The sequence below is a fragment of the Gallinula chloropus genome (assembly GCF_964237585.1).
Source record: "Gallinula chloropus genome assembly, chromosome: 3".
Taxonomy (NCBI): domain Eukaryota; kingdom Metazoa; phylum Chordata; class Aves; order Gruiformes; family Rallidae; genus Gallinula; species Gallinula chloropus.
In genome coordinates, this window is record NC_140087.1 from 85,726,730 (window position 1) to 85,748,205 (window position 21,476).

The 21,476-nt window shown below is 52.0% G+C and overlaps 1 protein-coding gene across 2 annotated transcripts in view; it reads left to right on the forward strand.

Moving 5' to 3' along the window:
- RALGAPA2 (Ral GTPase activating protein catalytic subunit alpha 2) overlaps nucleotides 1-21,476 on the forward strand; it is a gene marked incomplete at its 5' end in the record, with an annotated part of 103,929 nt that overhangs the window by 68,482 nt on the left and 13,971 nt on the right. For both annotated transcript variants that reach the window (XM_084262504.1, XM_084262505.1), the window contains one exon: nucleotides 113-240. In XM_084262504.1, the coding sequence (XP_084118630.1) occupies nucleotides 113-240 (128 nt within the window). The remainder of the gene's footprint in view (nucleotides 1-112; nucleotides 241-21,476) is intronic.

The window sequence follows — 21,476 nt, forward strand, 5'->3', positions numbered from 1 at the left end:
GCTGCTTCAGGCGCTCAGGTTTGTTCTGTGTTTAAACATGAAATGTGGGGTATCAGTTTCAAATCGTAAAGCAGCCTCTTTCCCTGCCTTGTTTCTGTTTGGGGGTCTGTAGGTGCCGTTTTTTGGTCCGCTCTTCGACGGTGCGATTGTGACTGCGCAGCTGCTGCCAAGCCTCATCTGTGCCACGTGCATCAACGCCAGCAGAGCTGTCAAGTCGCTCATCCCACTCTACCAGAGCTTGTATCCTTTCTCCCCATGGGGCAAGGCCCCGGTAGGGCTCTCAGTGCCGAGCGCTGCTCTCCGGAGAGGTAAGCTTTGGTGGAAACCCTTCCCGGTGGACGTTACTGCCACAGGTCAGAGCTTTCTTCACGGCAGGCTCACTGTTTCCAGTCTGGTGTTATAAAAATAAGGTCATAACACCCCCAGAGCGTTCCCAGCAGCCTCTTTGCTCTCGCTGGTGGTGGGCTTGGACCCCACACCAGCGCTCAGGACCGTAAGTAAGGGTGGTACTCAGTTCCTGTCACCCTGATGGAAGTTCCTGGCTTATACACTCGCTCGTGTCGTTTCCTTACTCGAAGGAGCAGCCCCGTCGACTGCCTGGGTTCGGTTGCTGATAGGCAGATGGAATTTGGTCTCAGACGCCGCTGTTTCCATTCCTGAATTTCAGGTTTGTTCAGCCACATCTGCGTTCAGGCATCTTTGGGACAGGCTCTCTAACAGTGCTGGAGGGTGACTGGGCAGTGTGCTTCCTGCTACAAGTGTTATGTGTAGCCCTTTATCCTTGCGTGGTGCACTGGCCAACAGCACTATTGCTGGGTTTTGCTTGCGCCGTAATTACACTAGAAATATTTTACAGCTTGGTTTTTAATGACATGACTTACCTCAGCACCAACACTCGCTGCACTTCACCTTCTTTGGGGAGCTTTTGAATTGAGTGTTTGCCTAACCACGTGACTTTGAGAGAGTTGTAAATGAAATGTTTGAATCTTCAAAGGGACAGTGGTTCATTTGTCCGAGACGCGTTCTGCAAACACAAAACACCCTCTGAGCACGGGGCTGGGGATTTTTGAAGGTTAAAATTTATTTATTATACTGTGCAGAAGCCCTCAGAGATGAAGTGTAGCATTGTGGTTAAATAAATTTGTACCTTCTTCCCTTGTTTGTGTGCTCGGGTGTTGTGGAAGTGGCTGAGTGCTCCATGCCAGCCTAACAGGTGATCCAAAACTGGCCAAGTTTAACACTTCTGGTGAGAGAAAGGGAGCTGGCCACTAAACTTATTCTGTACAGGACTTAGCCTGAGTCTTCTGCTTACATAGGGGATGTGCAACAACAAAAGAGCTGTGGAGCAGAATTAACGTAGCGGTTACAAGAGTGAAGAGATCCACTGCCCTTGCTGCCTGGTCGGAGCGCTATGGTTCCAGGTCCCACTCGTCTTTTGCCTCCTGACAAGCAGCACGGAGCAGCTCCAGCCTGCTGTGCTCCCGCCCGCCGGCAGGGTCCCCTCAGGGTCCCTCTCTGTCCCCGGGGAAACGAGAGCATCGCAAATGCGATAGCACATGCCGCTTCTCAGCATATGTTTGGGCTGTAGCTGAAACAGCATCTGCCCCCGGATTCTTTTCTTCCCTCTCTGAGCCTGCTTTAGCACCAACGGTATCTGTAGTCAATCAGCCGCCACTTGTCTGGCAGGGATGTGGAAGTGGATTGTGGGACTTGTGGAACTGGGCAAAGGTAACGTGATGGGACCGTCCCAACACCTTTGTGAGAGAGAAAGCTGTCCGTAACTCCAGCTGCAGCAGTGCACTGCTTCTGGGTACGCTGAAATTCTCTGTGAGCCTGGAACTGGAGCGTGAATGTGTAGGTGTGGCAGGGCAGCATGCGGCACTGCTGGGGCAGCAACGCTGCTTCGGGGCTCCCTGAGGGTGCACACAGACAAGGGCTGGGGCGCGCTTCTGCCACGGTGGGGGGAGCACCCCAGTGACCTCAGCCATAACAGAGGGGTTCAGCGGCTCTGTCAGACTGCAGGTGGAAGCAGCAAGGAGGAATAGCTCAGAACTGCCCCTTGAAGGGAGAGGTAAAAAGGAAGGGGCCTGAGAAGTATCAGGGATGTAACTGTGGTTGGGTGTGTGTGGGGAAGCTGTGCCATGCAGCGGGGAGTGGTCTGCCCTCGTGCTTGGCACATGGGTCATGCAGGAGTCCACAGCCATCATGAGGGTCAGTGGCTGAGCGTCCTTGGTCCATGGGTGGTTGGACGCAGGCAGGATGCTCCGTGCAGTGTGACAGGGCCCCGTGCCCCGCTGCTGGAGCAGGCAGGGCGAGGTGGCCGCTGGAAGCCGTGCCTGCGCGGGGCCGTGCTGGGCGGCCACGCTGCGTCTTGCTGGCCGTGACAGCTGAAGTCACTTGTTGGAAAGTCCGCAAACTCCGGTTACAGCTGCACTTGTCAGGAGCTTTAAGGGAAGTGTAATCAGCCACAGAGATTAATTTGCATCTCAATTAGGAGCGAGTCAGGAGGAAGCATAGGGTCTGTTGCTGGAAGGTTGTGGAAGAAATCTCCCTGGGCACAAAAGGCTCCCAAGTCTGGGCTCCAGCAAGCAGAGGACAATATCGGTTTCCATGGGGACCAGGACCGCAGAGCCGCGGGAGCATCTCACTGTGCGCTGTAATCGCTTGGTCATGATGACACAGATTCCGCTGCCGTACCCAAACACGGTTCTCTGCTGGAAGCGAGGAAGGGAACTATGGCAGATCACATCAGAGGGCTCATTCGAAATCCACCGTTGTGTTTGTGTAACTGCTGCTGTTTTAAGGAATTCCTTAGGGTGAGGAACTGTTTAGTAAAAACCCCTCCTATATCTAAACTGCAGTTTGACGCTGTTCTGGCCACATGTTCCTCATATACATCACAAGGCTGGTGATGGTGTCACAGGGGAGCAGATCCTGCCTGGTCACTGCATGGCTTGATTGTCTTAGGAGCAGTTGAAGCTCAGTTAGCTCTGGCTGCTGCGATGCTGGCATGGCCATGGATGGCTGGCTATGTGTTAGTGTTTGCTCAGTGTGACCATTCGGTCGGGAGTGCAGCGAAGCACCAGGATGCAGCCCATAATAATTGGTGCTCTCACCAGTCTTAGGTAACTCTTGGGTGTGAGGTGATGCATCTCAGCAGCCTCACTGCCCACGATTTCAGGCAGTGGTTTTGATTTTAATTATGCCTGTGTTTGGTGGAAATGGTAAGCAGCGAGGTGGCTTAAATGATAGAAGAATGAGGAAGAATAATGTTAGAATCTACTGAAATTGTAGTAGGAAAATGTATAAATAGTCAAGTGTTTGAGATCATTAAAGCCACCTTTTTGTGTGCTGGGGAAAAGGTCCTCTGAACCCCAGTTAAAGCCCAGGTTGCTGATTGTATTGAAGAGCAGCACAAGCTAAAGCGAGGTGCTGTAGGAGTTGAGAAGAGGAGGATGTAAGCAGCGCTGTCATTCGCTGCTTTGGGGTGTTTCGTAGGCGTAACTGGGCACTAGAGCAGGCCAGAAGGAGCGTGGAGGGAATGCCTGCGCTGTGCTGGTTATCTGAGCACTGGATGTCACCATTTCCCTGCTCATGGGAAGTAATTTGCTATGGGAAGAGCTCCTATTAAAGTTTGCTATGCTGTAAGGAAGTATGCCTGCTTTACTGCGCTGAGCAAGGAGTCATGGGGGGGCACCTGAAAGGCCCCCTGAACACTGAACAGGAGAGAGATCTGGGACTTCATTCCACTGCATCCAACTGCTGACACATCCTCTGTGTATTAGCACAGGGTGTCTGGAACCGAGCAGGGAGCATCAGTGCTGAGTTCTGAATGAATTCCCTTTGTGGGTCTAAGCCAATTTCTGATGAACTTAATGTAGAGCGACTGATCCGCTTACCTGCTTTATCAGGGATTAAAGAAGAAAGGTACTTGCTGCGATGGACTTAGCTGTGTGACCGGCTGAGGGGATCTATTCCTTAGGTGTACACAGTGTGAGCTGCCTGAACACACATTATACAGACCATTCAGAATGTGCTTGAGCTTGTTCAGAGCCCTGCCTTGGTGTAGAGGGGGTTGGTCCAACTGGGAAAATAAACCAGAAAGCTTTTTAGAGAAGGGCTTGCAATTTGTTCCCTTGATTTCACCCAAAGAAATTATGCCCTCGAGCTGTGAAGATGCTGTTAGAAATGACTCTGAAATTCGAAAGCACATGTCACAGGAGCTGTGACAATTCATGTGACACAGCATCTGATGGGTGTGTACCCCAGAGATGGGCCCTGGCTCGCAGGAGTGGTGGGCTGCAGCCGGAGCCCCAGCTGCAGCCCCACCACTCCTGCAAGTCAGGGCCCTGCCACTTTGTCTGCGGGACCAGCCCTGGCACGAGGGGTTGAGTTCCAGACACAAGGATGTGGCCTGGCCGCAGCAGTCTCCGAGGGATGCCACGCAGGGCAGTGTGAAGCAGCACTGACCTTCATTCTGCAGCGCAGCTCCCCGCTGGAGCGGATCGATGGCCAGGCTGTCTGTCTCCGTGGCTGCCTTCCCTCCTCGCAGCGAGAACCTTCTCCCGGCGGCGATCGATGCCTCTAATCTGCTCCAGCCTGTAATAAGTCATGCGAGGCAAAGCTTTTAGGTGGCATTACATGGGATTGTGGAGGCGGCTCTTCAGCTCTTATTCATAGTGCTCTTCATAGACTTGCAGAGAAATCTACTGCATCCCGCTTGTGAATATAGAGAGTATATAATGCTGCTGCTGCGGCTTTGAGCTGCCTGTGCTGCTGAATGATGCACGGGCACAGCAGGCTTAAACCTCTGTGGTTTTGGGCACGTGCCCGTCTGTACCCATCCATCGCCCTTGTCACAGACACACACCCCCCCACTCCTTGGCTGTGACCACTGGTGAGCTCCCCATTTGATGGGAGGCAGCGGTGAAGCCCTTGTCCTAACAGCACAGCTTATTTTTCTTCACCATTATCCTTCTCTCCACACTGGAAGCTGCAGAGATCACTGAGGGTTGTGAAGAAAGTCCCAAGCTAATTCTGTAGTGGAGTTGAAAGCAGCACTGAGTGCTGAGGCTCTGGATGCCAATCTCAGTGCAGCGACTGTGCCCCTCACTCAGAGTAAATAAACCCACCTGTTTGTATGGCTTTTACTTGCCAAGTGACTCCATGGGTGGTTCCAAAGCTGAACCTGTGGTTAGGTGACATGGTGGCTTTTTAAATGACAGATGTGTTCAGATTGCTCTGCCGGTCTGCATTGCGATCAGGGCTGCTGAGGCCGGTGCCTGGGGCCTGGGGATCATTCTGGCTGCTGGCAGCCGCGGGTGTTTGTGGCGTGCCACATGGGTGCTCACCACAGCAGGAGTGTGGCAGTGTCCCTTGCTGGCTGGCTGCTTGCCCCTTGCCTGCCCGCAGCGCCCCGGCTTTGGTGGCTACTGCCAAGTGCTTCGTTCACTGGTTGGGGGGGCTGTGGGGGCTGCTTTCTGCTTGACAGCAGACAGAGGAGTTTGTGTTGGGTGTGTTTTGCTGATGTTCTGTTCCACCCCGACTAACTTTGGAGGGATTCGTGTAGCTAAAGCCCCTGGTTCATTTGTTGGGAGCCTGCCCTGGGCGCTCACTTCGCAGTGGATTTCTGGGGTTCTTTTTGTTCAGCATTTGGTGCATATGCTGGGGGGACATGGGGGAGAAGAGGAGTTTTGTCCAAACAGACTTTGAATTAATTCAGGCTGTACAGTCCTGCTATGGACAAACAGGCACTGGTTTTGGGCTGTGGTTCACCTGGCGAAGGGCCCGCTTGCTGCGTGGCTAGCAAGGGTAAGGATGGTGTTTGGGGCTGGGCAGGACAAGGTGCCTGACCCCAGCCCTCGCTAGGCAGCGGGGTTTCGGGGAGCGGGCCGAAGCCTCAGAAATCTGGGCCGCACGGGACCCCCAGCGCCGGGGTCGGTCCCCTTTGCGTCCGGCTTTGTGCGGGCTCGCCGTCTCATTAGCATGCTGGCTCGCCGCCGCCGCTGCGGCGCGCTGGCTCTGCGAGCTCCGCTAGCTCTGCTGGCCTACCAGCTGTTCCTGCTGCTCGCGACAATGTCCAGCGTGTCCGGATCACCGGGTTCCTGCGCCCGCCGCCGCGCGCAGACAGCCTTTCCGCTGGGGATGCCCACGTGGCCGCCCGGCAGCCGCGGCACCGCATAAAGTAGCAGGCCCTCGCATGGCATATGGTGTCTGGATTCATACAAGATGCAAAACTATTCTGCCGCTAATGCACAATGACTCATAGCATTGCTAATTTTTCTAACAAAAGCCCACTTCCACACCCACACTTTTAACCCCTCAGGCTAAAAAGCCTCTCCTTTGGTTTCAAAGCCTTGGAAATGTAAGGAGGTGGCTTCTGGATCAATATATGAAACCCTATATTTATTTAAAGCATATGCAGGCTCTAACGCTTATTTTAAATCTCAGGAAAGCGCGGGTTTCGGGTCGCTGTTCTAACGTGCCGTGGGGGGGGGGGGGGGTTGTTCCAAGATAAATTCATTATCAACTGTTGGGAATTTGTAAATTACTGGGGAGTTGGATGTTACAGAAATAGTCAAAAGTCAGTGTAGATAATAACAAGTGATTTGTGCTTTAAGAAGCATCACAGTGATGTGGGTAGTAGATCTTCAGCGATCGTTTATATCATCTCTCTCTCTCTCTCTCACAGCGAGAGTTACCGAGCCGCTTGTTGTAAGAAGCTTGTAACATCTCTCCTGTTTACTAGCCCTCTGGAGAGGAAAATAATACGCTTTCCAACTAGAGGGAGCTGCTGGTACCGCCGATGCTGGTCCTTAACCTTCCCTTTAATTCCTTTGTGCACAGCATACGGCCATCCTTCCTGCGCTGTAACAAAATTAACTTAAATTACCCCCAGTAATTTAGATTAAAAGGACGTGTCTTAATTTTTACAGCGTAATCATCACGTTAAACTGCAGAATCCGGAGGGAAGTGAAGCACCTCCTGGTTGGTGGCACACGGGCGGGGTATGTAGGTCAGGACAGGGCTCCTCGGAGGAGCGGGTGAGGAGCCGGGCTCTGCGCTGCTGTGAGAAGGCACAAAGCAGAAGGGCAGCACGCGTGGGGAGCAGGGGAGCGGGGGGCACGGCACGCAGCGCCCCGCTCCCGCCAAGCACAAAGGAACAAAGGGACCTGCCATGAAGGATGAAGGTGTCCAGGCCAGGCAGCGGGGCTCCCCTGTGGGCAGAGCCTGGCCTGCTCATCCGTCCCCCTGCCCGCCCCTTCACCCTTCAGGGTGCTCACACTGAGAGCTCTGTGGAGCTGGGGACCCCGCGCCAGCCTGCTGCCAGCTTCCCAATGGCTCACTGCCATGCACCATGTCCTTACCAAGGCCCGGGTCTGGCCTCAGGAGCCAGGGGGTTGCTGTGGGAAGGGGGTTCCCATGGCCCTGAAACGGGGCATCCATCTCTCTGCGGGCGGTGGGAGGGTGCAAAGGATGAAGAGGACAGCTGGATGCACACACAGACCTTTCCCTGTGGTCCAGGCACTCACACGAGCACAAACACATCGTCAAGAGAGGCTGAAATGATTTATTTTTTCCAAACTTTTCTTCTTTACCTCTGTTAAAGAAAACCTGACTTCATAGCATGCAGCCAGTTCATTGCACAGCTAAGAAACCGTTTCCTATACTGAATGAAAGGAGGGTGGGTTTCGGTTGAGCTTTGACTTTTCTGAATTGCTGGTTCCTCTCAGTAAAAATGAGAGAGGAGGGGAAGCTACACCTCCTCCTCATAGCCCCCAGCCTGTGTCTGTGCACCTGACAGTGAGAGGATGAGGCACGTAGTTTTTGTGCCTCTCACATAAAAGCTCCTTTGATGGGCAGCACCACAATCTGACAACGTTCCTTAAAGAGGAGAGGCTTTCCTGCTGCTCCTGAGGACCTTTTCATTCGGCTGGGGACGTAAATGGGGAGGCAGCAGGAGCAAGGAGTAGGAGCAAGCTGCTCTTTAATCCTGGGTTTACTGGCTGGCACACCTGACCTGTGTTTTTTCCTTCCTGGGTATCGTACTTCTGTGTGTGCTTCACAGCAAGATTAACTGTCAGGCTGCTGGGGTATAAACAGGAGCAGATGGCTCTGAGTGATTCCTGCAATCCCATGTGCAGTACCGAGCTGGTACGTGTGCAGGGGCTCTGTTAGAAGGAAATAAATCTCGGTTCATGAGCTGCTGCTTTTAATACTCCCTCTGACTTTGTGGGGCCAGGCTTTTTTGGGAACCGTCTGCTGACCGTGGTACATCTTAGCAAACCTGTTTAGCGCTGCGCTTCCCGCTCACTGTCACGTGGGCATCTGTGTGGAAGGTCTCATGAAGCCTTGCTGGTCCATGCTTCGTTATTTCCCTTGGGAATCTCAGTGCCACCACTAACAAACTGGGAGTTGCTCAGCTTTTCTTCACTGCAGACACTTGGTACCACCAAAAATGCAGCATTGTGGAAGCAAAGTCATTGAAACTTAGAAAAGGACCTCAGGCGAGCGTGCCTTTCTCTTTTCTCTTGCTCCTGAGAGCCTTATCTTCACTCATGTGACAGTAACCAACCTCTTGGGACAGAAAGGTGACTTCTGGAGCCTTTGAGGGCCGTGTCTGCCAGGCTAAGGCAAGAGAAGGGCAGTCCTGCAGAGATGATCAAATTATACAGCCATTTCTTGGGGGAACCAGCACCGAAGCTGATGTCCAGGCACTTGGCGTCTCATAAGTGAACTCCCCTTACTGTTAACTTCCTTCTCCACCTTTACCACTTCCTCCCCCAGCACCATTTACAGCTGGGAAACTAGGGGCTCCAAAAGCACCATTTTCCACACCAGTTCCAGTGGAAAAAGGTGGGAGTGGCAAGGAGTGCTTTTTCTGTCCTTTTAAGTAAAACCCTGTTTTGTTGAAGGTTTGGAGCGGTAGAAGTAGCGGTTACACCCGTGTGTACTGGGCTGAATAACCGCATCCACACAGGTTTCCAGCTCCTTTGCTGTCACTAATCCTGTGGGTGCTGTTGTGCCCTACACTCTGCGATGCCTCATCCAGGATGAGAGGGGGATGGTGCAGCCCTTGTAGTTAAAGCCAGCATGTTCTTGTGGGCTTGGCAGTCCTGGGGGGAATTGCTCCAACCCAGAACTGGTGTAATGCAGACACGGTTTCTTTACAGGCTTCTGCAGGGCCCCTTGGTTTTTGTCCTCCCGTGCTTTATGACTTGTTGCCATGATAATTCAGCTCATCTTACAGGTTTCTCTAATTGTGATTGATGTGTAATCATTCATTTTATTGAACCTCATTAAGGCCTGCGAACCTCTGTACCAACTTACAGTAATTAGAGCCCAGATAGCCATTCCATCTGTTCACAAGCGCTGTTTAATTAATGAACTTTTAACGTGTTCTTTGCCTTGTAAAAGCCCTCAGTATTCTCAAGTTGCTGAATAGGATTTGCATGCCAGCGTTTCCGTTTTTTTTTCAGTGCCACAGCAACGTGCCTTTTGGAATCCCAAAAGTCAACACCCAGAGTGCCGGCATGGCGCAAGGCGGCGCGGGGAGGTGTGACTCCTGGTTTCCATGTTTCACGTCCATTACAGCACCTGTAAAGCTGGTGCTTGTAAGTAAGGGGCTCGTGTGTACCTCGGGTCTCGTTAACACCCAGAGCAGCAATGCTTAATCTTCCCTCACATCGTTGAGAAGATACAGAGCCCAGTGAACAAAGTGTTTGTCTTTCCTTTCAGCGTGCACTGGGAGAGTGTGAGAAACACCACGCAGGCAGAGATGTGTTGTGCTGCCCCCATATTTCATCTTTCTGCTCTGGTTAGCCATGGCTTTGTTGGTTTTGTGGTGCTGGGAGCTGTGAGGTTTCAGGGCGGAGCTGGGGTTATCGTGGAGGTTTTTGTAGTGATGGTCTGGAACTGTGAGAAAGCGGGAGGACAGGCGGTCCCAAATCCTGTGTGTTTTGGTGCTCAGCCTCCCCGTGCTTCGCTCTGCGGTGACACACTGAGCTCACGGCTTGTGCACCAGGAAGAAACAGTTGTGCTTTTAAAAAGTGACCTCAGCTTTCTGTCTTCTGATGGGACAGGAGTGGTGGTATCTCGAAAGTGTCAGGATTTGCTGAGAAGAAGGGTCGTAGAAGGTTCTGCGTGGGGCTCTGTGTGGTGCTGTGTCCTGGAGAGGGGGCGTGGGGCTGAACCTGCCGTCATGGAGAAGTGAACCCTGTCGCTGCCTTCGACATGTGGGGCGTGATCTGTGGAGCGAGCACGCAGAGCCCTGTCTCCTGCTGTACCTGTGGTGCTGCTCTGGACCATGCCGTGTCTCTGAGGTCAGGCACGGACAAGCCTTTCTGTCGTGGCAGTTCTTGGCCATGATGATCTTTGGTCACGAGTCTTCCTTGTGCCTCGTCCTCTCCTGGACCAAGCTAATGTACGTGCTGAGGGCTGTCACTGCCCTAACAGGGAGATTGCCAATGCAGTTATTTCCCTTTCCAGTGTTTCCATACGCTGTAACCCATCTCCTACCTGCCGAGCCCACGCTCTGCAGTGTGATTAGGCAAATCTAGTCGTGGTCCACTGCTCCTTTCTGTACCTGAAGTGGTTTAACTTTCAGGTTGCTGACCTAGCTGTGAGAAACGTGGTTTCTCTCCAGTGTTTTGGGAATGTTCTGTAGGAAGTATCAGTGGGCAAGGCTCTGCTTTGGTGCCTCCACTTTCTCCACTGGCGACGTTCTGCCAGTCAAAGGCAGAATCTTATTGAAGTTCTTCCGAGATGTCGTTGCACTGGCTGTGATTGAGTTATCACCACATGAATTAGGCTTTTTTTTTCCAGAACAAATCCATTCAGCATGTGCATTTAATAAGGCTTGTTTATAAAACCACAGCGTTCCTTTGCAAGCCAGTCACTGTGAGGATGCAGCTCTGTTTGTATGGAGCAAGCTCTGGGATGCAGCTTCTGTACAGTCCTGTTCCTGCTCTCCAGGAGCATTTGGACTTGACAATTTAACATGTTGTCAGCAGAAAAAGTTGTACCAGCTGTCTAGGTGAAATTTTCACAGCCTCATGAAGGAACAGGAGCAGAAATATCTCGCCCTTGGCTTGTTTTGCCTTTCCCTCTCATCCTCAATAGGCGGGCACAGGTCTGTCTGGCCCTAACAGTCCTGCAGACCCCCAGAGCTGCTGTGCCAGCTTCCAGGCATGGATCTGCCAAAGGAACCCGCCTAGAGAGGCCAGATCCCCATGCTCTCCTCCCAGCTGCTGCTCTAAAGGAATGGCACGCGAGCAAGCTCTGCCTGCATGGAAGGGGGCAATGGGAGTCACCCTGCCTGCAGCAGTGGGCTGCAAGGAGTAACTGATGAAGGGTATAGCCAGGGCATCCTTGCAGTGTGTGGGGGTACTGTGCTCTCTTGCTGGAAGCATTCCTCTCCCCCTTTGAACAGAGAGCTGCCGAGGTAGAGCGGTGGTTCCTGAGTGTTCGCTGGTTGACACAAGTCCTCCATGATGTGTGGGGTCGACATGCAGAACCAGCTGTGCTTGCTAGAGCAGAGTGAGCACGACTGGTGTAAGGTATGTCATATATGTGTTTTAGCCATGTTTTCTTCCAGGCCTGCAAGCACAGGTCCCATCCCACCCTTAGCTAGGCAGAAGTGCCGCTCACCAGAGTGACTTAGGGCTGTTCTGTGGCTTGCAACTGAATTGACATTACAGGCACTGAGGTGAAGGCTTTCCTATCGCCTCTCTTCTGTTTACTGCTCATTTCCCAAAGTCTTGATCTTATTTTCAGATTAAAATATTTACAGCAGCTTTCCTGAGCGCTGCTGTGCGATGTGTTTCATGGTGTTTGGGTTTGTTGGGAGATAAGAAGGGTGTCGTGGTATCAGGCGATGAGCATTGCTGTGTGTTAATCCATATTTTACAGGTTCAAAGGCTGGGCTTGCATGTTTTTCTCTGCTCCTTGTGCTGTTTGTTCATAAGGATGTCCTCCTATCAAGCATTCACATTTGTGTGAAAAACAGAATTGGGTTGGATCTGTGCATAGATTGTCAGAAAGATTAAAGTGTGCATCGCCCAATTTTTCCCCTTTCAGAAAGGGGCCTTTGATGTGCTAATGCTCACTTTCTCCCTTTTCATTCGGAAGTGCTGGTCATTGTTTTGAGCTGCAGAACAGTGTCTGCTCCGTGTAGGCAGCTTCTAATGCCCTGGCAGCCCAACCTTGCTCAAGGTAGCTAATATAAACATGCAGGAATATTAATGGCATCGTGCGCTGGGATCAGATAGCGGTGTGCCTCCACAGATAAATGCCACGGCAAAGCCAAGGCATTTATTGAAAATAGATGTTGCAAAAAAGCCAAATATTTAATTTCAAGTAACCCACTTAGGTCTGTTGGTGTTACTGCTGCTATACTGAGTCACAGCACCCGGTTTTGAAACAGAAAGCCAGCTTGGCAGTGCAAAAACACCACTGTCTGTTAACATCACTCTTGAAGACGAGGCAGTAATGTATTTCCAAAGTTAATTAGCAAGTGAAATTATTTGGATGGCCTCATCTTGTGTTGCAGTGGATATTTTCCAGCAAAGGGATGGAATTTTGCAGGCCGCTCACGGGACCGATGCACAGGTCATGTAGCAGGGGACTGATGTTGGCCATGGCACAGATTTCCAGGGAGAAGAGCGGTTCTTAGCTTCCCTTCCCAAAAACACCGCTTCTCCTCTTACTACTGACTGGGAAGAAGTGGTTGGCTGGATTCCTTGGGAAGTGTGAGCGTGTGACTGCACAGGCGCTGCGTCTGTGGGACTCGGGGTAGCTGACATCTGAGCAATGCAAACATCCTCTGTGAAGGCGGGTACAGCTCTGGGGCTGAGTGTTTGAGAGAGTGAGCTGCCTAGCTGTGAGCTAGCCTCGGGCAACCAACGTTGTAGGGCAGTGCCGCCTCCTATCCACAGCAGCCTTCTGCTCAGCAGTCAGGCGCTGTGCCTGTCAGTGCTTGGGGCTCTTCTGTAGGGTTTCTACTCCACGTAGTAGCTTGCTCTCCAGCGGTTTCCACTCTGCACAGCAGCTTTCTCTATGGCAGCAGTAGCTTGCTCGCCTGCCCTCTCAGATCAGGTTCCTTTCCCCTTTTACAAGGTGCTGCGATCCTGTGAGCTGCCCCGAATCTCGTACTCCATAACCCAGACCTCTTGGTGATGGGCAGGAGCGCGAAGCCTGTGCTGGTACCCAGTGCTTGTGCAGCAGAAGCATTCACTTGGCCCTGATCGTCTGAGCACCTCAGAGGGCTTCACCTCAGGGATGGGTCGCGGTGCCTCCTTCCCTGTGTCACACAGCTCCTGCAGCCCAGCGCCAGCCCATCTTTCACGCTGCACCGTGCTGCAGCAGCTCTGTGTTGGGCAGCACAGGCTCTGTGTCCTGCGCAGCAAACGTCTCCAGGGATCCTTCATCTGCTCCAGCTGGTCATCTTGCTGGCTTTTCCTCACCTCTTCTACCATCTGATTCCTGACTCTGTCATCTTCCTGCATTTTTTAAAGCCAGTTTAAGGCTGGCTGGTCCTGTGAAGCACTGAAGCCGTGATGGCCGAGTGGGGCCGTGTCACCAGCCGTAAGGCCCTTTGGCAACCTCTTACTGCTTTGACCCTCACTCCTCCTGGGCTGGAACTCACACCTTGGTTCTTTAAGTAGCAGATCACACAGCTCTATCATTAACTCACCTACAGCCCCATAATTAACTGTAATGATAAGGCTCTCCAGCCAACTCCAGTTACTCAGAAGCTGTGGGGAGATATTTTTAGGAACAGTCAAACGTTTTGGAATAGTCACAACCATGGAACTGTTGCATTCACTTGCCTTTCTGTGTGGCACTCAGTGACGTTCTCTGTTCTGCTTCCTCCCTGGCTCACTTTATAAATAAGGAGGGAAGAAGCAGCAGATCTCATAAGTATACAGCAGCATTTTAATTTCCTCCGTTGGGCGAACAGAGAGGCATCACAGTATGCACACAGGCTGAGCCCTGCTATGAAAGGGGAATCCATTCCCCTACTGAGAGGTCACTTCCAGGGAAAAAAAAATGTTATTTTAAATGCTGACTTAATCATCTGCTTTTGGGGATCAAATCTTCCCGTAATGGCGGCGTGCCCGTGACAATGCTGTGCGAGCGGCCCGCGGTGGGCGCGTCCCGCTGTACCTGTTGCAGGCGGCGTGCCTGGAAGAGTATTTTAATTTAATGGATTTTAAGCAGCGTTATTCAGAGATCAACAAAAGGCATACTGTGCTATATGAATAAAAGATTTCCTCTGGATACTTGTTAACCCTACAATGCCTAGCTAATGTCATTGAAGTGCAGCCACCTGGCAGGGAGGTTTGGGAGTCAGCTGCCAAGGCGCCCGGGGCCGCGGTACCAGGTGCTGTGCTGCGCCGGCACGATTGTCACCCCCGGGAATGAACAGTGCCGGGCAGTGGGGACCGGCACGGCTGCTGGGCAGGGACACAGGGTCCCCCTGGCCACAGGTACAGTTACGGGGCTCGGGTGGAAGGAGAAGGGGGCGGCCTGAAATGAACACCCCCCTGCCCTCCCCCCAAACTCTCATGGCTGGGGAGACCAACCTGGGAAGACGTTTCTCAGTGCGTTGTCTATCGCCCCGTGCCCAGGAGATGCCTTGCTCAGTTCCGCGCCCTGCTCTGCTCTTGGGGGCATTCCTAACAACAGTTATGAGTATGTCAGGTCATAATTGTAAACTTCTCCTCCCTCTGCTTTTATCTTCTCAATTTAAAGCAGGGACATCGCTGCTGATGTCTTGGGGGTCTCTTTCTAATTTGTTCTTCCCTCCCATCCTCTAATGCAGAGCAATTTCCCAGCCGGTATCGCTGCAGCAACAAGTACATTTAGTGTTGAGCATCTTGCAAATGGTGTCACTCGTAATGGATGTGATAATAAGCCCCACAGTTACCTATCCCTGATTGTAATGAATGTAAATTATCGAGTATAATAGACCTGGAACTGAGCTATTTAGTGTTGGTCCCAGAAATAATGAAAAGATCTGTAATAAACCAGAAGGGGCAACATTATTTTGCGTAATGATACTTTGTTCTGGCTGTAGCTGCCTGATCCTTACGCTGTTATCAAACTGACAGTGACGGTTTGCTAACCTTTAGGAGGTGAAAAAATGCCATTGGAAAAGATTCTCCCTTAACCAGGGAGCGATGCTGGGAGGGAGGGACGGCTGGTCCCTTGGTTATACCTGAGGCTCGGAGGTCACCTCTGTGCATGTGTGATGGGAGGAGAAATCCCGGACTGGTAGGTTCCAGGAATCCCCCCGTCTGTGTGCTGGTGCTCAGCAGCTCAGCGCAGCCAGTCTCAGGGGCACACTGAGCCCTTTGGCCGAGGACAGTGGGTGCTCTTACAAATCAGGGATGTGGCATGGGGTGCAGGAATCACATGTGATTAAAGGTACTTCAATTTCTTTACCTTTAAGGTAAATATTTGTAAATATTTATAACTGCTTCACAGTTTGGAAAATCTTCTATTTCCAGAGAAATTAAGCTTTCTGAGGGTTTGCATTTGGAAAACATTTAATTTGGGAGAGCTGGAGACATCACTGTTGAAGGTCAGGAAACCAAATGTGTTTAAAAGTGATACAGTGCATGTTCTGTTCCTACAAGTGATAGTTCATTCGTTGCCTCTCGTTGGGCTTCTGGTACGTTTTACTCTGCCACGTAATGGGATGTGTGCGTGATGCAGGTAGGCTGAGCAGATGGCTTGCTGCTCTCAAGGTGGGCAAAAAGGTTGATTTAGAACTGAATGACAGGTTTTGTTTATTTTAAAATTTTGGGGGGGGTTGTTTGTTTAAATTCAGTGGTCTCTGGCTCGTCCTCAGCCCACGTGCACCGTTTCAGTAACAGTTGTAGCATCTTGCTCAGGAGCTCGGAACTCAGATGTTTGTAGATGAGTATGATCCCAGCTTGATGTATGAGTCCCTGATGGCCAGCCCATCCTCCCTGCCCTGACAGTTAGATATGCAGATAGGCAATTCAGCACAGGCTCTTCCCCATTGAACACAGATTTTCCAGGTAATTTTACCATCCCCTCGTCTTGGCGTTCCGTGGGGCTGCCTGTGTCGCTACCTGGTAAATCAGCATGCAGCTGCCTTCTGTATCAGCTTTTTTCTGAGTGCCCCCAGGGTGAAGGTACGAATATGGGATGTTACAGCTGCCTCATGGCGAGGTACGGGTTCCTCGGGAAGGAGAAAAGCTTCTCTCCTACCTCCTGTGGCGCTGGCAGAGCAGGAACAGCCCCAGGACAACCCAGCACATAAGGACGAGCACAGGCTTCTCACTACCTTAGCCCTGCTGCCGCCTTTACTTTCTGCTTACTGCTCCGAGTAAACATTCCACTGGCTGCTGCGTGTTTCAGCACCAAATCGCATTATCTGACTCGGCCAGAGGAGGCTGCAGCCGGCCAGGAGAGCCATGTGATAAGCAGCCCTTCTGATGCCTGCCTGCCTCACTTATCTCCATCAAGACTATTAATATTTCCAGCATGTAAGCAGTTTCCAACAGCTGTCACATGCAAACAATGAGCTACCAGAAAAACTGTTCCTGCTTCTCCCTCGAACTTCGTTCCCCGGCTCATACGCAGCGTGCCCCAGAGTTGAAGGTGCTGGAGCCCAAGACCAGCCAGAGGTTTGGGTTTTCCTCAGGCTGCTACTGCTGCCAAAACCATGTGTGTTGTCTTGAGAGGGGGGGAGGATTTCTGGCTTTGCAAACACGAAACAAGTTCCACTTAGGATTTTAAAAACATAGAATGCCTATTTATAAGAAAGTAAATCCCAAGTAAAGTCCCTTTTTATGTTTCCAAAACACACCAGTTAGTGGAAGTGTTTTAGAAGAGATACCGTTGACTTTTAATTACTAAAGCAGGAGAGACAGGCAATCTGTTACGAAAAACAAATTGAGACCCGAGTTACTCTGTAGTTCCTTAACCACAAAATCATCCCCAGTAACTTCTCAGTACATTCTTCAGTCTCCCTGTACCTTCGTCCTCTGTAAAATGAAGGTAATAACGCCTCCCCATCTGTCTGGTTCTCTTTTTTCCCAAGTGTGAAATGTTTGGACAGAGCTGCCCTGCCTTGGAAAGGGGAGAAAAAAGGACTAGCAGGGCTGCAAGGTGCTCCATCCGAAGCAGGTGCAGTGCCAGAGCGTGCCTCAGCATATGCACCTTATTTGTGCGCGCGCGGTGTGTTTGCTTCTCACTTAGCATGTCCTGGTCCTTTAGTTTCCATTAGGGCATCCAACCTACCGGGGAGGGTCCCGCGCCGGGGCCACGCTGGATAATCCCCACGTGGCTGGGCCATCTGTAAGCGCCGCATTAATCACCCCGCCACGGACAAGGGCTTTATGTTGCACATTCAGATAAGCCACATTGTGTGATAGCACACGCCGACTCCGACTTTAATTAAATATTTGCTCCACACAGGCTGCAAAACCCAGTGAGTTAACAGTTTGCTGTTAGCCTGGCCCGTGCGGGGTGATTGGCGGGCTCCCGCAGTGCCCGCGGGGCACAGAAGGCAGGTGTGTGGGATGCCTAACCCCCTCTTTCGGGTTCACAGCCCCAGAGCAGCGCTGCCGTCCCCTTTCTGAAGGGTTCAGCCGCTCGCTCACGTTATCCTCTGAAGAACCCCTATCGTGAGCGCAGAGCACCCCGTGCAGACTGTCCAGGTCCCTGGCTTCCCAATGTTTTGGAGAGGCTCTTGGTGCAGTACAGCCTCTGACTCTGCAAGCTGCTGGTTGTGCAGCTGCTCTGAAGTGACTGGGTGCTGGGGAAGGACATGGATTCATGGTCCTGCGCTGGCTTTGCAGTAGTCACTCCGTGTTGCTGTTCTCACAGGCTTTCTGTGTTTCTTTGCTGTTTCTCGAGGCGTTCTCGGCATCTGCCTGGTGGAAGCTGTGAGGAGTTTTATTGTCTGTCCCCAGGGGTGGTTTGGATGACTTGTAACACTCCTGAACCTGCTGCTGCTGCCGTTCTAGAATACTATTCAAGAATTCAAAAATTACTAGAATACTATTGAAGCTTTCAGAAGCAGCTTTCCTCCCTGTAAGGCTCTTGCGCTGTACCACTGAGGATAACAGAAGTAAAAGGGATAGTATTTTGGGTATGCTGCTAGCTCTAGTAGACCATGGAATAGTATATTATCCCAAGGAATATGGAAGGCATAATTAAATGACTAATAATTTTTGTACCTTTGCCCTTTTTCTAAGATGCCCCAAAGTAACAGCTCGTTAGAATTACTGGAAACATGCATTTTGTTAGTGTTTGAGTAAGGTCAGGACTGCGACAAAGTGCAGGGGGAGCATCACTGGGTAACATGTGCTCTTCCTTCCAGTTACTTATCCCTTGATGATCTCCCCGTTTGTGGAACAAGCCAGATAATTGCAGAACATGAGCACCAGCAGCTGTACACATACTAACAGCATGGGATGGCCACACTCTTACAACAGTCACCGGGAGCTTTCCTCCTCGGTGTGTACGGCAAAGGCTTGTCAGGACAGCAGCTCCCATAGGCAATGGCAGGATGTGCCGGGCTCTGCCCCTAATGAGGTTCTTCTGATGATCCGTCTCCTCTGCAGTCTGCGCTGCCCCGGGGGTCCAGCAGACCCCCCTCGACCCTCCGCTCTCAAGGCTCTTCCACCCATCGTTAATTCTGCCATCTCCAGGTTAGTTACCTGGGTGAATAAGCACTTTGGAGGAGGAGAAGGCCAGAGGAAAACTCGCCCACCACCCTCAGGAGCAAGGGCCTCTGCGTCTCTCTGCTCTGGGGCGCTGGGAAGGTGACTTGGAGCTAGACCTGAGTGGCTTCTGGCCCTCAGGGTGTCCCTCGGGACTGTATTTGGGACCGGATGGGTACTTCTAGAGAAAGCAGACAGTGGGGGGATTGTACCCCACTCATTTGCTGGCCAAAACCTCATATAACCAAAGCCATGGTAGTTGTTGCAGTACAGAACCCTTTCAGGGATGGCTGCTTGGTGGCCGAGCCTATGCGTACCCCGTGGAATGGCTTTACTGGTCAGGGATTCTGCAGTGCTAACTGATAACAGGCAACTATGTCATCACTTGAATCAACTGAAATACTTTAATCAAAGTATGGTGAAGTGTGGAGTGCAGCTGCTAAGCAGACTCAGGTGTGTCGAGGGCTGCCTGTGCGCTGCAGACGGATGGTGCTGGTTTCTAGGCCCCTGTGGGTTCAGTAGCCTGGCCACTGCTCTGGCACTGCCACAGTGTTCTGTTCCATCTCTGTTAGGGGCCACCTCGATGAGAACAAAGCTGATAACAGTGAGGAGGGGCATTTCTAGCCTGGTTTTGTTTTCAGCACATCAGGTACTTGTACAGACAGGAGTACCTGAGAGATGACCACAAGTGCTTTGCCTTAGGGCAGAAAGGGCTTTGGGTAAGGATAAGTGTGAGCGCTGATAACGTGCAGCATTGGGTTGTGTCAGGAGCATCACTGTTGTTCCTTCAGGCCTACGGCCAAGTGATGGGTCTGTAGTGGTACGATGGGTCTGCTCCCAGGGGCTTCCTGCAAGGAGAAGCAGCAGTAAATTAAGATGAAAGCTTCATAATAAATGCAAAATTCTTCCCTGAAGTGCTTGGCATGACTAATGTGCCGCATATTCTTGGTGTCCCAGAGCAGCAGGCGAGTGCCTCTGCCAGGCAGGTGGCTCTCACACACCTTGGGCAGCGTGCTCCTGAGCAGGCACCGGGTGCTGGGAGCGGGGCTCCGTGCTCAGGAGCCAGAGCTTCTCACCCTGGGTGCCGCTGGTGTGATTTTGCTGTTGTGTTACTCGATTGCCACGGAGATGGTTTGATGAAACCATCTGAAATGTGTTTGTGGCCGTAGTGTTTTGCTTTGCTTTCCTCTCTAAAGCAAGGAACAGACGTGTTGTACAGCACGTGTTGGGTGCTGCAGCAGGCTGCCCTGGATGCTGGAGCAGCTGCGGGCTGCTTTTTATTTGGTGTTGTGGCGGTATCCGAAGCCCCATCGCCCACAGTCAGGACTGAAGGTCCCTTGTGACCCCGTGCAGAGACCCAGGCCTTGCTTGAAGAGAGGCAGCAGAGCTCCTGACACGGTGCAGGCACTCTGCGGACAAGAAGCCCCTTTGGAATCCTCACCGCGCCCGTCGGTCTCGTTGCGAGTCACGTCTCCTGTACGCCAGGGCCTTGCGGGCCCCAGCTGCGCCCTGTGACTGGAAGTCCCCCAGCACAGGCAGCCTGTCTGCACAGTTCTGTACCGTGGCGCCGGGGCAGAGGAAGCCCTGCTGCAGGCAGGGTGAGCTTGTGCTCTTGGCAGCAGAGCATCATCTGCCCGCTCTGGATGAGAAGGAGGAACAGCAGCCCTGGCACCAGCCGGCCCCCTCTGCCGAGGGAGAGCACGGAGCCCTGCCTCCCCCGGCTGTGCCACGGACAGATGGCCTTCTCAGGGGCCGACAGCGGGCCGAGGGAGCCAGTCTCGCTCCCCTTGCACAAAACCCTTGGCTTGGACGGTTGCACAGCCTCAGCCCTGTCTAATTATGTGCCTTGCACGTTGCGCTGAGCAATTTTAAGGCGTGTGTTCCTCTGGAAGTTCTGGTCTGGGATGCTTTGGTTTAGGAGAGCTCATAAATCACAGCCGTTGACAGGTACAGTTTAATTGCACCTGTTCAGTGAAGGATATATGTTACCAAAATTCCCCCAAAAGTTTGCAGCTAAATCGATGCAGTAACGATGCTCAGCAGACCATAAATGATGGCAAGCCCCACCAAGCATATTGGGTTTCACACTGCAACTGCCTATCACAGCATTTTAAAAGCACGGTAGCTCTGTCCTGTTTGGAGCCCAGGGAGGACAATTAGGTGCATAAAGGTCACCCTCCCTTGCATTTACGTTAACCTCAATTTTATGGTCCCTGCTGTATTCTACTTCGGTAAGTCCCAAACATTTAGGTTCTTGTTTGTTTTCGAAGCGGCTACTGTGGTGTCGGGACCAAACACTGCTTGTGGAACCACCTTGTGATGCAGAGCAGGAGGACACTGAAAGGGGTGCAGTGGTCAGAAACAGGGACCTAGTCCTCCTTTGGCACTGCAGTCGTGAAAGGGTGATCAGTAAAACAACAGCTTGCCACGTTTCCCTGCCCTAGAGCCTGCCCAAGGAGCGAGCTCTTTGTCCCCAGGTTTCTCCTTCTCCGTGCACTGTCTGTGCGACCACCCGCGTCAGCCCCGGGGAGCTGGAAAGCCGCAGTGCAGATTTGGGAAGCTGGCTTTCTTGTGTGTGACAGTAAGTTCAAGGTTTTCTTCCAGTCCCCCCCAGTTGGGTGGAAGAAGGAGTTGGCACATGGACAGCCTTGGTGTTTGATGGGCTGGAAAAAGCTGTCTACCTCTATACTTTCAGCTTCTCCCCTGGCCCAATGCCCTGAAAGCCCTTCCCAGGGTGGGATTCGCATCGCAGATGGGAATTGCAATAGGTTC